The sequence below is a fragment of the Rhamphochromis longiceps genome, linkage group LG4, assembly GCF_057381845.1.
Source record: "Rhamphochromis longiceps isolate RC_006_pf linkage group LG4, R_longiceps_female_GT1.1, whole genome shotgun sequence".
NCBI lineage: Eukaryota > Metazoa > Chordata > Actinopteri > Cichliformes > Cichlidae > Rhamphochromis > Rhamphochromis longiceps.
The window spans coordinates 31,040,938-31,058,250 of NC_140560.1; the positions used below are offsets into that span (position 1 = coordinate 31,040,938).

Below are 17,313 nucleotides of genomic sequence, written 5' to 3' on the forward strand. Positions count from 1 at the left end.
TCAGTTGAATGTTTTTTTATTTATTTTTACTTTTTTCACATATAAGCTATCATCCCCCGGGAGGCAAGTGTAAGCCGCAGAGCCGGAGGAGCTAGTGTAGGAGGAAGATCAGATAGCAAAACTTCATAACGCATATACACATTTTCCCACGTCAGTGACTGTGGGGCGCATTTCATAAGCTGGCTGACCACACACCTGAAATACACCTTAAAAGCTCATATCCCCGATTTGACCTTCCCACCTGCCAGCTAAACCCACGAAAGCAGGAAATGGTAAGCTGAGTGCAGTTAACCAAAAGCTGATTTTGCCCGAGTGTGATTGTGTTTGGATATTGGTCCAGTGTGACAGCATTTCAGACTCAGCGAAAAGCTTAAAGGGCTCCAGATAGATCTGTAACATAGGTCAGAACCCCTCCACCCCCTTTCTTCCTCCTGCTCCACTCCTTGCTTCTTGTTCAGTCTTAATTGGCTGCCATCTGACCCAGTCGGCAGCTTTTTATTCAGGACAACTGGCGCTATGCTCATCCCAATATGTCACTCATCTGTGGGTGAAATCTCCACAGATGGCTCTAGAGCCAATAGATCCAAATCAGTCAATACTGAAGTTTGGTTTTCATTGCCTGCAGTGTATTACCTGCACACTGCACCCACACCCACAGCTTAATACCAGTAGAACAGTTAACTATTATAGCTTTTCTACTCATTTCTCTATTTCTGTCATTTCTTCTAGTGGCAATTCTTGGACACTGATAGCAGTATCTTAGCAACCAGACAGAGATTAAGAACGGGACACAGGGATAAAGATTCAATAAATGGACAAATGTTCAGATAAGAAGCATTGTCTGCTTCTACAAGCACGACCATACATAAACACACCGCTGCCACCACAGACTTCCCAGGGTTGATTTCTGTAGGAAATTGTTTATCCAATTTCTTCCTCATTTTTAAAATGTATTTATTTAAGTAACTTACTTGTTCGATTGTTATAGAAGCTGGCACATGTCCAAGTGCTCCAACATTTACTGGAATCGAAGGAGGTCTTCCGTGGCATGAAGCTGTGAAACTCAAGTCTCTAGTGAACTTTTAATAATAGCTTGAAGCAAAGCCAGACATTAAAACAAAATCAGGAAAGGCCTGCAAGTAGTTGCCACTTACTTATTGCTGTTAATCTATCGCCATTTACTCTATTTTCTCTTTTAGGGATTCTATAAAATCTTATAGAACCCCACATGATATGTCATGTGTTTCTAGTTTTGCCAGAACACATTTCACATTTTGAGGCGACTGTTATATGCTGTACTCCTGTCGGTCCAGTAGAGGGCATGAAGGCATGCAAAGCGAATAACATTTAACAGGATTTAACAGCCACTTTAAGCAGTTTTGTTTTGTAAAGCTTAAACTTGTAGTCTGCCACTGCAGTTCAGGTTTCTGACTAATAGGCATTTGTAGTCTATGTTGTAAGCTCACACTCGCAAGTGATAAAATAATGCATTCATTCTGGTGGGAACTCTTTTTTATAGGCATTTTTGCAAAAGTTGACCATTCTTAGAGTATAATAATCTAGTGATTAGCGCAATTTTGTTGCACGTGTACAACGACAGTGAAGAGCTATTTTATTCTGTTGATGGAATTCTCTTTGACGTCCCTCATATCATTTCCACCAAAAGCAATATTTAACTAAAAATGTATTTATTTCTTATGAAGCGTTGCCAAACCGCTGATGTTCTCAAAATCTAATCACGGTTTCATTTCATCACTTGTTTGAGCCACAGCTTTCAGAGTTCTGCAGACCTGCTTAAGAAATGTCTCTAGAAGGTACAAAGACTCCTAATTTCAGTCCGATGAGTCACTTTCTCTACTTCTGCGAAATGAAGAAGGATTTGTGTGCTTGATTTCTGACGACACTCGTTGCTCTTGTAACCCTGCAAGTAATCCATCAGCACCGATGGTTATCAAACAACTAAGAGAGCAGTCTAAACATGTCACGGGACAAATACTGTACACACTGTGGATGGGAGTTTGTTACAGTATTAGGCGGTGGGTTATGACCTAACATGCAGAATGAGGAAGCGTGAAGTTGCACAGACACATACGACTCACTTCAGATCCCGGTTCATTTGCTGTCCAGTCATGGGGACTTTAACAGACCGTCTAGCTATACTGGTTCTCCTTTTGTCCACAGCATCAAACGTCTGCGGTAAGATGGTTTAATGAATAATATTTTATTCAGCCTTAGGCTATTTTTTTTTCACCTGCCGATGTGTATTTTTGTCTCATGTCTCTGAAAGCATAAAGTCGATACATGTGCGTGTGATCACAGTTATTTAATAACCTACAATTTTCTGAAAAGGAAAAATAAAACCGCAGCTGAATATCTTAACTAGATAGGCGCTGCTGTTTAGGATCTGTAATTGCGCTGCTTCCTCGTAGCTTTCGCCACCTCTCCTTATAAGGGAGTGAAAATAGTCGGGATGTGTGTCCCATTGGAAGGTGACCTGCTCTGGCTTCTCTGTACTCCACATTATAACGCTCATTATTTCAACTTAACTAATATTTTTTTCTTTTCTTTTCTTTTCTTTTCTTTTCTTTTCTTTTCTTTTCACTTGTCATCAGTTCAACTTAAATACCTTAGCACTCACACTAACTTTTGATTTCACTGATGATCATTTTTGCTTGTTACAAAACAAAGCCAATCAATGAATGAACTTAAGTTTTGTGAATGAAAAGCAACATACAATCAGGTGAGTGTAGTAAGCAAGTGCATTTACATGAGATGATCTTTGACTATGTCTGACTATAATTACTTATTGGCACTTATTTATGAACTGAATGAACTTAGGTCATGTTTTTATATAATGCTTATTCTCTCAGATCATTTACTTTAGCTCACATTTAACAAACTTGTCACTGCTGACCGTGTTTCAGTGTTAATCTACAATCAGCCACACCCAAAGGCCTCACAAGAGAATGCACTGAAAAGGGAGTGGACTTCATTATTCTTCTAACTTTTTACACATTCAACTCAATTTGAAGAATTTAATTATATCCTCTTAGACTGTATCAAACACTTAGAATCTTATAGTATCTGAAAAGAGCTAAGTAGCATCTTAGTGCTACTTCGTGTAAAACCAGTCAACAAACTGGTTGGAAAGTTAGAAAGACACTATACTCTATAGTATTGCATGTATTTTTACATTTTTCTGGGTGTCATTTTCACAGATTCCAATGTATGCACATCACGAGGGGTCACAACATGTCAACAGTGTCTGGCTGTTCACCCGAGCTGTGCATGGTGTTCTCAGGAGGTAAAAACACACACATAGACACGGTTTCTACTCACTCCTCCCCCTCACTCCTCAGTGAAGCAAGTTAGAACTGAAATCTCATTCCCCACCAGCTTGCTTCATTCCATCACCCTCTAAAGCTTTTTCATGGTACCTAGTCAACACAGATATACACCCTAGGCTCTCAAGCATAATTAAGAGAAAATTGTCCTGCTGCGTCCAAATAGCCAGGACAGGCACCTCCACAGATATTGGTTATTTGTTTGGCAATTTTCTTGTTGTTGTTTTTTGTTTTTGTTGTTGGGGGGGGTTAACATCCAGATGCCTAAAGGGATTCATCATAATGTCTGGAGACTGGGGTTCTTTTGTTTGTTAAGAAAATGTATAAACCACTACACTATGGAGCCACTTACTGTTGTATTATATACATTAAATTAACTAATGAATGCAAAAGGCCCAACAGAATGGCTGTGATTGTTTCAGGAGTTTGGGAAAGGGGCATCTGGCAAATCTCGCTGTGACCTAAAAGAGAATCTACTGAAAGAAGGATGCAGCGCAGCGTCACTGGAGTTTCCCTCCAGCACCCTCACTATTCAGCAGGATGTGCCGCTTAGTGACAAGGCATCAGGAACAGCTAAAGATGTTACTCAGATCAAGCCTCAAAAACTCCAGATGACTCTAAGACTAGGTATGTTAACACCCAACCAGATATCATCTGTATAAAGATCAGGAGATACATGCAACAGCACCATTATGCAACCAGCCATAAAGAGTCATTATTATTGTTCTACATGTAGAAATAGCATGACGGATGTAAACTGATATTAATATTACATCTTTTTCTCCTGGTAGTAGACACCTTTTGAGTTAATTGTGCTGTGTAGTTAATCAGTTTTATCCTCTGTCCCTTGTCCAACCCTGTGGTCCTCTTCTTGTTCCCCTCAGGTGATGCCAAACGTTTCACTGTGTCTGTGAAACAGGTGGAGGATTATCCCGTGGACCTCTACTATCTGATGGATCTCTCATATTCAATGAACGATGACTTGGCTCGCCTCGTCACCTTGGGCAATGATCTTGCTGCAGCCATGGGCAAAAAAACAAGCAACCTGCATATGGGGTTTGGGGCCTTTGTGGACAAGACTATGTCCCCATACATGTACACTTTTCCTTCACAGGCAATCAGTAATCCGTGCTATGGGTAGGTATGATGCAGGCTGTTGTTAGGTTTAAAGTAGATAAGGAGCTCTGGTGGAGATTTTTCTACCAGATGTGTTTAGCAACTTGAAATTGATTTTCCTTTTTCACTGATTCACTTTCCCACTATCTCACGCTTAATATAAACAGGATTGGTGTACAATGCCAGGCTCAGTTCAGTTTCAAGAATGTGCTGTCACTGACAGAAAAGGTATCTCGTTTCACTGAGGAGGTGAGGAAACAGCAGATATCGAGAAACAGGGATGCTCCAGAGGGTGGATTTGATGCTGTCATGCAGGCGGTGGTGTGCAAGGTATAAATAGCATAAATATGTCAACTACAGATACACGTCCTCAGAGATTTTGCAACACAGTATGACCCTATGGAAAAGAAAAAGAATGTTTTCTTTTCCTATTAGCTGATGTTATATACACATAAGTCTCTAAACATATACTTTTCTATTATCAGCTCCTTTTGAGTTTTTTTTAACACATATTGGTAGTTTTTTCAACTTAATTATACATTTGCTGTATGCTTTATCTTTTTTTTATGGTATATTTAACTTTTTATATTATATTTTATATTATATTTGTGTATCCATCATAATTAGGATAAGATTGGCTGGCGTCCGGATGCGTCACATCTTCTGGTGTTTACCACTGATGCCAAAACTCATATTGCTCTGGATGCGCGCATAGCTGGTGTTGTCCAACCGAATGATGGAGAGTGTCACCTTGATAGTGACAATCTTTACAACAAATCTACAGTGCTGGTAAAGAGAGACAGTTAAATGCATAATTTTAAATGTTTTTGGACAAAGTGCTGCTTTTCCAAACTATGTTCTTCTGGTGTCTTCCAGGACTATCCCTCTTTGGGGCTATTAACGGAAAAAATGACCGCAAACAACATAAATTTAGTTTTTGCTGTGACCAACGAAGTGATACCAATTTACGATGTAAGGAAAATGGACTGCTTGTGTCACGTGATAAATTTACTATTGTAAAAAACTTTCACTATCTTACCACCATGTCTCTATTGCCAGGAATACAGTAAGCTTATTCCAGGCACAACCGTGGGAACTCTGTCTGGTGATTCTGGGAATGTTATTCACCTAATTGAGCAGGCATATGCGGTAAGGAGTTTTTGAGGTTGGAAAGACAAGTAGAATTTGCAAAATAATGTTGTCTATTTGATCTGTAAAGGTACACTAGAACCAATATGTGATTTATACCTTTAATCTGAGCAGAAAATTCGGTCTAAAGTGGAGCTGGAGCTGTTGAATGTCCCAGAGGAGTTAAATCTTTCTTTCAACGCCACTTGTCTAAATGGAGAGGTCATCCCCGGAATTAAGTCCTGTACTGGCCTCAAGATTGGAGACACAGTAAGTAACGGTTCAGGAATCTTCAGTATGCATCCAGTATTTCTACACAGACTATCAAAGAGGCATTTCTTCCTCTTCAGGTGTCATTCAGTGTTGAGGCTCAGTTGCGGAGCTGTCCTAAGGAGAAGAGTCGCACCTTTACCATCAAACCTCTTGGCTTCAAAGATGCCCTTGAGGTTACGGTGGATTTTGCCTGTGGTTGTGAGTGTGAGGCAAAGGCACAAGCCAACAGCCCCCTCTGTAGCAACGGCAACGGGACCTTCAGCTGTGGTGTTTGTCAGTGTCACCCAGGTCGGCTGGGCCCGCATTGTGAGTGCTCACTTGAAGACTACAGTCCATCTGATAATGCCAACTGCATCCGGGAACCAGAGGGCCCAATCTGCAGTGGAAGAGGCAACTGTCTGTGTGGACAGTGCTCGTGTCATACAAGAGGGTTTGGTCAGGTGTGGGGAAAGTACTGTCAATGCGATGACTTCAATTGTCTGCGCTTTAAAGGAGCTCTGTGTTCTGGTGAGTAAATTGTCGTTGTTGTTTTTTTTTTATCGTCAAATCTTAAACCATCAGTTTAACATTTTGCAATAGCACAAAACCTGATGCACAAACTGAAATCAAAGTAAACCTGCAGTGGTATGTGCAAGTATATTATTCTAAAATCATGACATTTAAAAAGTCTGTAGTAAGGATCTAGAGAAATTCTAGAGACTTTGCAAAAATGTCCAGGTTATTAAAACATCAAGCATATTTTCTTAGTTTTGTGGTTATGTTTCCATGCTGATTTGGGGATTTACACAAAATCCCCCTTCACTCAATCAGCTTTTGAAAATATCAAATCATGGGCATTGAACTACCTGCAGGGCACTAAAGATACACAAGATAATATTATATCATATTAAAAGCTGTTTTCTTCACTAAGAGCAGGAAAAATGAAGTTTCTCTTCCCTTTTCTTTCCTTGCTCTGAGGCTTTGTTGTATGCTTTCTTCCTTTCTCTCTTTGTATATAAACATATCTCAGTTGGTTTACATAGTTTTCCTATTACATAGGTAGATAAGCCAAAAAACTAGGCTACTTAAAGTGCCTGTGCCATCATTAAGACAGTCTTTTCTTGCTTATAACAGACATGTAAATTAGTACAAAATTATTAAACATAAGCAATCATACTTATCAAATGACCAACGCTTTGTCAGACCTGCAAATATTATGTCTGTGCTCTGTAGAAGGCCAGTCAGAGAACACACCCATTTACTGCTATGTTTTTGTGATATGCAATTGCTATCTCTATCATTCCCAAATGCAAGTTGGTGCAACTCACTACAGAGTTACTCAATTACAATAATAAAACTTTAGTAAGCTTTGTCCTTGAGTAATTTATTGTTGCAGCATTTTGGCTCTATGATTGGTAAGAAGGAGTATGACTAATAGTAGAACAGGAAACTGCTCTTTAAAAGAAATAAGGAAACTTTTCCTATTAGGGTTAGTACTCATTCTGCGTTTACTCAAACTTTGGAGTAAACATGTCAAGTACACGGACTTGTGTTACTGAGGTACCTCTTCTTTCTACGGTAATGAGGACGCGAATACCATGAATCACGTACTTACAAGCAAACTTCATGGAGCTATAAGAAAGTGCATTCAGACACAATAAGTTAGCCTGAAAGATCCTGTCAGCTTTCATTACAGGACGTGTAAGAAAAATCCATTTTAGAGATGTTAGTCAGTCACCCACATTTTTTAAAGTATATTATTGAAATTGGAGACAGTTAGTAGTCCACTGTAATTTTCAGTAAAGTGCAGAAATATGACACGAAAGCCCCAAATTAGGCATGCATCCTCTGGAATCAAGTTTTACCTGAAATAAACATACATTGCCAAGCTGATATCCAAATGTGACATACTTGTGTCAACAAGGCAAATGCTCACACAGGTTCTTTCTTAAGGAAGATTAACTTTTGCAGACACAAAGCCAGCACTGGTGTAAGTCAGTCTATAGAGCATTAGTGCTAAACCGCAGTGTGCAGAAGTGGTATTTAAAGCATGAGTGTCCCTTGTCTGCATCTTAGTTGAAGCTACCACGACACAGGGCATAAAAAAAGTTAAATCTCTGTGACGTTCCCTGTGGGTGTGCAGATCTCCTACTGATATGAAGCTGTTTCAGGGCTCAAGAACAGGAGCCAGCAAGCACAGCCCCAGGGAGCACAAATAGGAGGGAGGAGACTACAGCAAAGTTTGCATTCCTCTGCTGATTTTTGTTTTTTTACCTTTCCTCATCAGTACACGTTACTAGATTCTGTTTCCGCTTGTTCTCCAACAATGTAAGGTTATGTTTTAGTACTCTGTCTTTGTCCCTGTCCTTGTCCTGTTATCGTGGCCCCACTATTAACCTGTGCTCTGGGATTTGTTTAATTGACTGAATTATTGTGCTTGCTCACAAAGAAATGAGCATGATGTAAAACTAAAAACCCCTTTTCATGTTTGTGAATCATCTTTCAGTTAATGAAAGCAGCACAAATACTGACTCCTATTAAGTGTTGTGTAGAGAAAAACAAAAACTAACTTGTGACTCAAAGCATTTTTCTTGTTTCCAAAGCCTTTATACATATCTCAGCTCTTATGTTGTTGACAGAGTTACTGAGAAAGATTACACAACAACTCCACCGCCGGGCTTTATATGTGAAATTGTTAACCATTAACACGGACAGCCCTGCTTAAAACACATTTTAAAAAGAAAAGCCTCAGCTGACAGGGTGAACACGGTGGAATTGTTTGTCGAAGCTTTGTTGATTTGTTTTGAGCTCTGGAATTAGTTACCCTTACACCTTCTGTGATCTTTCAGCACTAGTCACTCCCCCTGTCTGATCCAGATGGATTGTGACTCACTCGCTTGGCTCATAATCATCCAATGCCAGTTTAGTTTCCTACCCTGTTGTCGCTGGAGCTCTGCAATAATATCCAAGGTGGTGTAATGTGCTGATGTGGGGTGTTGCACAGTAATGCAGGAAGAAAAGCTCACCAACCAATCTTCTCAGGAAATGGATGACAGCTTCCTAAAATGACTGGGTATTTCCATGCTTTCTGTGCTTCACAACATCTGAGGATGTTTGTGTCACTCTATGTGTGCCTGCTTGCCCGATGGGATCAGGAATCATTAAACTGTACTTTCACAATAGAACATTTTCTGCCCTTCTCACAGTGGGGATGATTAAGGGAAATGCGTGACTCCCATTGCTGAGTAATTCAGATGCAAAAACAGCTACCAAGTTATTGCTTAACACAGCAGCATTTTCAAGGGAAGATTAGAATGATGTGGGAAGAAATCTGAAACAGATGATTGTTTTCAAACGCTGACTAGTCTTTTTTATTATTTAAACAAAACAGTTCAAGCAAAGGTCATGACAAAGGAGGCAAAGTTATCATTTTTTACAATGAATGACAATGAAGACCTAAATATAGACCTAAAACAATTAAGCAATAAAACCACATCACTTAAAACATAGTACATACACTCTTTACTTCTGGGGCCCCCCATGTGCAGCAGCCTGTTACAGCAGCTCTGCTCATTTCTGAGCTTCTTTCTTATTTCATCTTTATTTTCTCGTAATTTTTAACTGAAGTTTTAGCAATTGGATTCTGCATGTACTACTGTTTCATGCTAGTTCTGGTCATTTTTCTAACAAATTTCCCACGAGTGGGTCTAATAAAGGTTTATCTCTCTCTCAAACACTCACTCTCTAATTCCACTTCCTTCAAAGAACATTACAGTGACCTTGCATTCATTTCATGAAGAATAACACTCATCCTATCTAAGCACACTAATTAGGTAAGTATACACACAGACAAATGTGCACACAGATTCATTTATATTTATGCAAGTAGTATTTTGTAGGTTTGTGTCCCTCTTGTAGTTGTGCACTTAAACTGTATATTTTTGATTTCAAGTATTACAGAATAAATTTGAGCACTTTTATAGTCTAACCAAAAACTCACTTTATACCACAAATGACACTGTCTTTTTACAGAAACGTGCACACCTTACAGTCACACCTTGACCTAAATGAACCTACCTAGGTCTAGCCAGTCAGGCTGAAACCTATATTTAATCCCAGGATCTTTTTGCTGTGCCTCTACCATGTTAGACACTGCATCACCATGCTGCCACAAAGAATTAGCTTTTCATTCTTTTTCATTCTTTCAGGTCACGGGAAATGTGATTGTGGGGTGTGCAAGTGTGACGCAGGATGGAAAGGAGAAAACTGCAACTGCACCACGCGCACAGACACCTGCATGTCCAGCAGTAGTTTCCTGTGCAGCAGCCGGGGTATCTGTGATTGTGGAGTTTGCCTTTGCACTCAGCCTGGTGCCTACGGAGCCACCTGTGAGAAATGCCCCACCTGCCCTGATGCCTGCACGCTAAAAAAGTGAGTTAATCAGAGATGAAAAAACAACAGAAAAATCATATGAGAACTTGTAATTTTCAACCAAATGTAGACACATTTTCCTTGGACAAATTGATTAACCCTAAAAACAATTTCACTGGATTAGTGAGATATCTTGTTTAATTTTAGGGTAAGTGATTGATCAACTTATTGAACAATTATCAAATCATCCCTATGTGTAGACAGCATACTTGGCTTCTCAGGGCCCTACCTGTTGTTGGCAAAATAATGTTCTGCAAATAACTCACGTTTGCTTACGTTTTCCACATTTCATAACACAAACTACTCCTACATATTTTTTAGTGCAGACGCTATCATGTATAAGAGATGTAATGTGTGATGTCCGCTGAATGCATACGAAGTGAACCACTTACTGTTTTTGCAGGGAGTGTGTCGATTGTCTGCACTTCAAGAGAGGACAGTACATCAAAGACAACAGTTGTAATAGAATGTGCACCGATGAAATTGAAGTAGTGGATAACCTGGGTGAGAACTCCACCATTTCTAGTCTCTTTATTGCTGCTATCCTGGCCTGTTGTGGTAATGTTGTATTTCTGCTTCAGATCATATGAGCATAATAAAATTAAAAGTATTTGGAGGCCTCATGAAAACATTGTGGTCAAAGAGTATTGTGGACTGCTCGATACTTTAGTCTCATAAACATACCTTAAAACAATGTATTACGTTGTTCTTCATCTTCACACGATCTCGTCCCACACAAGCGGAAAAACGCAATGGAGTAAACTGCTCGTACAAAGATGAGAACGACTGCGTGCAGCACTTCCAGTATTATGTAGATGTTGCCGGCAAATCCATTCTGAGCGTCGTGAAAGAACCAGGTACTGTGAAAGTTTGTGTGCATTTATGGGATTCTTAAACTGCCAGAGAACTGAGCGTTATAATTTAGGCACATTATTAGGGGAGAATAGTGTGTGCTTGAGTTCCATTTCAGTCTGTTTTTCTGGACAGCCATAGCAACAGGGGAACAGTGTGTGCATCTTGTAATGTGTTATTATCTAAAGAACACATGATCAGCCAGTTACCCACATCCACACTCTCCCACACCACAGAAACTCAGACACATTGCATTGATGCTTCAAATAATTGTGAAATGTCTCTCACCAGATTGCATTGATTGCTTAACTTCTGATTGCACTACATTTCTTAGCAAACATGGTGCCAAAAACTGTGAATTAGCTCAGTTTCTCCCTCTCTCATGTCTGTCAGAGTGCCAGCCTGGTGCTGACATCTTGGTGGTGCTGATGTCAGTGGCTGGAGCCATTCTGCTACTGGGCCTTGTTGGCCTGCTCATATGGAAGCTGCTGGTCACAATCAAAGATCGCAGAGAGTTTGCCAAGTTTGAGGAGGAGAGAGCCAAAGCCAAATGGGATACGGTGAGAAATAACTCCATTGAAACACCAGAGTACAACAAAAGCAATATCGTTTGGCTTTCTATAACCTCTAGTGCTTTTAACAAATCTTTTTTCAATTTTAAGACCCAAACATGAATATGTATAGGGTTTTTTTTTCTTTTTATTTATTCTTTTGAATTTTAAATTGTTTCCATGATATTCATTTTTTACTTGCTTTTATTATTGTTCAGCACTTACTTTGTTTGTAACTTTGTTTTGAAAAGTGATTTTCTAAATACAAGTAAAGTAATGCCAATACACTGTAATAACAGAATATATCTGCCCTCTAGTCTAGCCTGCATATGGCAATGTTACATATCACCATGGAGCTGAAGTAAACACCACTGTTTTATTTTCATAGGCTAACAATCCTTTGTACAAAGGAGCCACCTCCACCTTTACCAATGTAACATATCGGGGAAACTAACGACTAATGGCCAAGAGGAAAATCTCAGGGGTCAACGACAAAGAGGGAATGTAGCAGCACAGAAATGGATTGCAAATGAACATACTGTACACTGTCATGTGACCAGCTACTGTAGCTGAAAAAGCAGTTAATGTGGTCAAGAACTTGATGTAATGATTGTACATAATATAAAAGGAAAAAACAAAACAAAATGTTTTGTTATAAAGAACAGATGGCTGTGTTCTTAGTCATTCTGTTTCTACACTGTTTCACTTCTGGTGTATTCTAAAATACTAAATGTGCATTTAAGAAAAGGAGATTGGTTGTTACTGTGGTTTCTCATTTTTGTGGTATTGTGTCCACCACTGCAATATTTTTTAAGATGAATATTTCTGTACACCCATTACCACTTCTCCTTTTTCCTAATAGTCAGTTATAACAGTAGCAGCAACGAAACTGCAAGAATGCAGCTACTGCAGATCTAGTTTATAGTGACGTCTGGGATGTACGTTGTATTTAAACCTCCTAGGACCTGAACGTCCACATATGTGGACATCACATTTTGGTTTTCTAGACCAAAATACTAAATTTTGCTCTACAAGGTCCTGATATCCACTTACGAGGACATTATAGTTCCACTGTTCTATCAAAATTTAAAGTGAATGTCCTCATATGTGGATCTCATTTTTCCCAGAAACAAAAATCAGGTAAAAAATAAAATCACATAATTCTTTGTTTTTACATTCATCAGGTCCCAATCAGCCCAAATAGCAAAGAGCAATTAAAAATGCATGCTATGAAAAAGTTTGGGTCTTAGAAGGTTAAATGCAAAAAAGAAATTGCCACTTCAATAATCTTATAACATAATTCTATAAAGATTTTCTTCTATTTTGGTGCTTTTGGGGATTTTTTATATATATATTTTTCTTTTGTAAAATATATAACTTATTCTGTGCTCTGTTGTACCTTTGCTTTTGTAAATGTAAGTCTGATTTGATTCAGTTCTCTACTGACCACCACTGTGCCACACCTTTTTAGCCTCTCTGAAATGTGACGTACATTTTGGTTTTACATTCGTGGTTCTCTCAGGATGTTTGCATTTTTTCACATCTTCTAAAGTTGTTAGCGGTTAAGTTGAAGACACAAATATTCAAGCAACTTTTGTGTGTCACTTGTGTGTTCCTTTGAAAAATGTATATATATTTTTTGCTTATTAAGATCTGACTTAAAACAGATAATTGAAATTGCAATAAACATTCACTCATACACTCTTCAACAAGGAGCTAATTGTTTTTGTTTGTTTTCTCCCAACTCTATTCATACGAAGAAAAATAATAAAATGATTTTGTTATGGAGGCATTGCAAGAAAATCAAATCCCTGCACAAAGAAATAGAAAATAAGCCTATAGTCACTTGATTTTATGCAATACTTTAATAATGAATTAGCTATGATCATGCACACAGTTTCACTGTGATGTGTGTTTTGGAAACTATATTCTGCAACAACTTATCTGCTATCAAGTTAGTCAACACTTCCTGTTTTGAAGCACACAGGATATTTTTTCACATATCTACAGTATGCAGTTCATGCAATATGATATACTTCTCTTCTATCTACATATTGCTGTCATCACTACAAGTATCCAAATTGTTACCCAGTACTGCTTTCAACTGCTTTGCATTCAGCATTTCAATATCCTGGCTTTGTTATGTCCCCAGGCTAGTCCAGGGGTTGGGGACTAACATAAAGTTAAAACAATGAAGGAGGAGTCAAAATGGTATTATTTTAAAAAACAAAAAAAAACAAAGGTTTATGGTCTGCTAGTGTTAAAGTTCTGGTTCAGACTGAGGGTACAAGGGCAACATGACAAACAAAACATCCCTGATACGAAAATAAAAGAAATAAAAGAAACTTACCCAAAGGAAACAAAATATACAACCTATAACCATAACAGGATCACAAAACAAAAGGCAGCTCTCCCCTACAAGCAGTCTGAACATGGAAACACAAAATGCACATACACGTCAAAAGGTAAGCCTGACAAATATGTCAACCACTACATTACAAAATTACAACCCTTACATAAACAATATATTGTTTGAATTTACTGTGTTTTCATATATTAGGAAAACGGGTTAGATACTTTATCCCACTTGTAATTTAATTGTTCACAGCCACATGCAGGTGCAGGTTTATATCTTAACTTCTGGCTTATTTCAAAATTGGTAAACTTTACAATTGGCCTAACATTATATGCAGTTTTAGCTGTTACAAAATGTTGAATGTTTATTATTTGCTTCTATTGTATTATATTTACCTGAATGTAGGATTAGTGAAGCTGTGATGTCACACAGGCGGTAGGATTAATAGTGATCCCTGTATCAACACAGCTAGGCGTGAGTAAAATTTTCTCTACAAACTAGGAGAATAAAAAGCTGTGAAGTAACACCCTGCTGTCTTGCAGAAAATGATTGATGAAAATGAGTTAAAAATGATTCAGTGTTTGCCACAGTAATTACATGCTAATCAAAAGTAACAAGAAATGATTGCATTTGAATTTCAGTACTTGTGTTACATGTTGCTTTCAGAAATAGTGGAATTATGGTACTGTACAAAACTCTTGAGCCACCCCTCATTTCTTTAGATTTTGCTTCCAAGGATCCAGGTTAATTTTTTAAAGCAGTCTTGAGCAATAGTTCTACAAGCCTTCTAAAAGTGTTTCAAAAACTTTCTCAGTTTCTTCTTCAGTCCAATCCTTGTACCTGACCATTTCCATTTCTTTTATGAATCATTAAGCATAGAAATGTACCTAACTCACTCAGGGGATTCAAGATTAGGTTTATTTTGTCACACACAATTATGCAAGTGCAATGAGAAAACCAAATCCCTACACAAAGGGATATTAAAGTCTGACTGTGCATAAATAAGAGGAAAACACAAATAGAGACTGGAAAACAATAAATGTTTTGGTTTGGGGTTTTTTTTATAACTAGTAGGGCAACTATAGTCGAGTGTAGATGAATAGATGTGTAGAGGGTAGGTAGGTAGTGGTCGAGGTGGGCTAAAGTCACCGTCTCATTTAGCAGCCTAATGGCCAGAGGGTAAAAGCTCATTCTCATTCTTAGCCAGCACATGGTACTGTATCACTAATGGAAGCATATGAAATAGTCTTTTGCTGGGGTGGCGAGAATCTCTGGTTCTTTGTGAAATTTCACATTTATTATTTGCTTAGGTTGTATGGATTACCATCCTAAGGGCAAAATGGTGCTATCGGGTGCAGCTCCCCATCCGGGTGGTCATGCCCGCATTCAAACTGATCTCCATGCTGCAAGTGTTTCTGAGCAGTCAGGAGTCTGTAATTGTCTGAGGTAATAGAGGGATTGATGGGCTATCTTTACCAGGGTGTTAATGAAAGAAAATTGTTTTTAGTCAACTGAAAGATTTTCTAGATGAAAATGGAATCTTTGAGGTTTTTCAGTCAGGTTTTAAAACCCTTCACAGCACAGAATCTGCATTACTAAGGGTTTTTAATGACATCCTTCTGGCATGTGATTCTGGTAACCATGTTGTTCTTGTCTTGCTTGACCTAACTGCTGCCTTTGACACAGTAGACCACAATATTTTAATTTCTCGATTACATGATGTAGTGGGTATTGGTGGCACTGCACTCAATTGGTTTAGGTCTTATTTGTCAGATAGAACTTTCTCTGTCAGCCTTCTCGGTTACGAATCGTCTTCTGCTCCTCTGTCATGTGGTGTCCCACAGGGCTCAATTTTAGGGCCACTGCTCTTTTCTCTGTATCTACTGCCTCTGGGTTCTATCCTTAGAAGGCATGGGATCTCATTTCACTGTTATGCCGATGACTGCCAAATTTATTTGACACTAAAACGCAAGGATGCCATCTCCATAAAACCTCTCTTGACATGTCTAGATGACATTAAAGCTTGGTTGGCTCGAAACTTTTTAAATTTTAATAAAAAGAAAACAGAAGTGTTGGTGTTTGGACCCAGTGGTCCCTGTGAGTCCTCCTCTGTTGTTTTAGGATCCCTGGAAGTCTATTTTAAATCTGTTGTTACTGACCTTGGTTTTAAGTTGGACAGTGATTTTAAATTGGACCACCAAATCAGAGCAGTGGTGAAGTCCAGTTTTTATCATTTAAGGCGACTGGCAAGACTAAAATCTTTTCTTTCGAGGCAGCACCTTGAAACAGTGATCCATGCTTTTATTTCTTCCCGCCTGGACTACTGTAACTCACTTTATGTGGGGGTCAGTCAGTTATTGCTCTCACGTCTGCAGCTGGTTTAAAATGCGGCTGCACGACTCCTAACAGGAACTCGAAAAAGAGAGCATATAACCCCCGTGCTGGCCTCTCTGCACTGGCTGCCTGTGTCTTTTAGAGTTAATTTTAAAATTCTTATGTTTGTTTTTAAATGCCTACACAGTCTTGCCCCGCCTTACCTCTCTGAGCTTCTTCATCCCCACATACCCTGTCGGTCTCTCAGGTCAGCTGACCAGCTGCTCCTGGAGGTACCGAGATCCAGGAGGAAGCTCAGAGGGGACAGGGCCTTCTCTATTGTGGCTCCAAAATTATGGAATAATTTGCCCATGCATGTTAGAGAGGCCCCTTCACTGTCCACTTTTAAATCACGTCTTAAAACCCACTTTTATTCCTTGGCTTTTAACCTCAGTGAGACTTAGTTTCTTTTTTTAATGCAGTAGTTATTTAATTAATGATTTCACTCTTCTTTTATTTGTTTTTTATTTATATCTCATGTAATTTTATTTTACAGTTCCAATGTACAGCACTTTGTGTCAGCTGTGGTTGTTTTAAAGTGCTTTATAAATAAAGTTGATGATGATGATGATTAATGTGCTAGGACCATGACAGGGCCTGAGAAATGTAAACACCGAGTTTCTGAAGTTATCCACCCTTTCTACATGGGCACATTTTATGCTTAGAGGGTGAAAGCTTTTCTGCTGTTTTCTAGTGTTGTCCACTACTGGCTCCTTGGTCTTACAGACATTCAGCTGAAGGTTATTCCCTTTATACCAGCTCACTAGGTGGTTGAGCTCATACTGGTAGACAGACTCATCATTATTTGAGATCAAGCCTACTATCGCTGTGTTGTCAGTGTGTTTGACTATGATGTTGGAACCTGAGGTGATCACACAGTCACAGTTGTACGGGTAGTAATTGAGCACCC

The 17,313-nt window shown here is 38.9% G+C and overlaps 1 protein-coding gene across 1 annotated transcript; it reads left to right on the top strand.

Annotated features, from left to right (window-relative positions):
* Positions 1-1,864: 1,864 nt before the first annotated feature.
* Positions 1,865-13,284, top strand: itgb3a (integrin beta 3a). Its single transcript, XM_085404478.1, has 15 exons — positions 1,865-2,196; positions 3,219-3,304; positions 3,767-3,971; positions 4,229-4,481; positions 4,628-4,790; positions 5,088-5,249; positions 5,337-5,432; positions 5,520-5,609; positions 5,724-5,858; positions 5,939-6,368; positions 10,049-10,271; positions 10,675-10,775; positions 11,012-11,128; positions 11,517-11,683; positions 12,063-13,284. Exons 1-15 carry the CDS (start codon positions 2,061-2,063, stop codon positions 12,126-12,128), a joined length of 2,430 nt encoding a protein of 809 aa, XP_085260604.1. The 5' UTR covers positions 1,865-2,060; the 3' UTR covers positions 12,129-13,284.
* The last annotated feature ends 4,029 nt before the right edge of the window (positions 13,285-17,313 follow it).

Excerpts from the sequence above, each read along its gene's own strand:
- itgb3a (XM_085404478.1), top strand. The coding sequence starts at position 2,061 with ATGAGGAAGCGTGAAGTTGCACAGACACATACGACTCACTTCAGATCC. Across the intron at positions 2,197-3,218 it reads CACAGCATCAAACGTCTGCG|ATTCCAATGTATGCACATCA; the intron begins GTAAGATGGTTT and ends TCATTTTCACAG. Across the intron at positions 3,305-3,766 it reads GTGCATGGTGTTCTCAGGAG|GAGTTTGGGAAAGGGGCATC; the intron begins GTAAAAACACAC and ends TGATTGTTTCAG.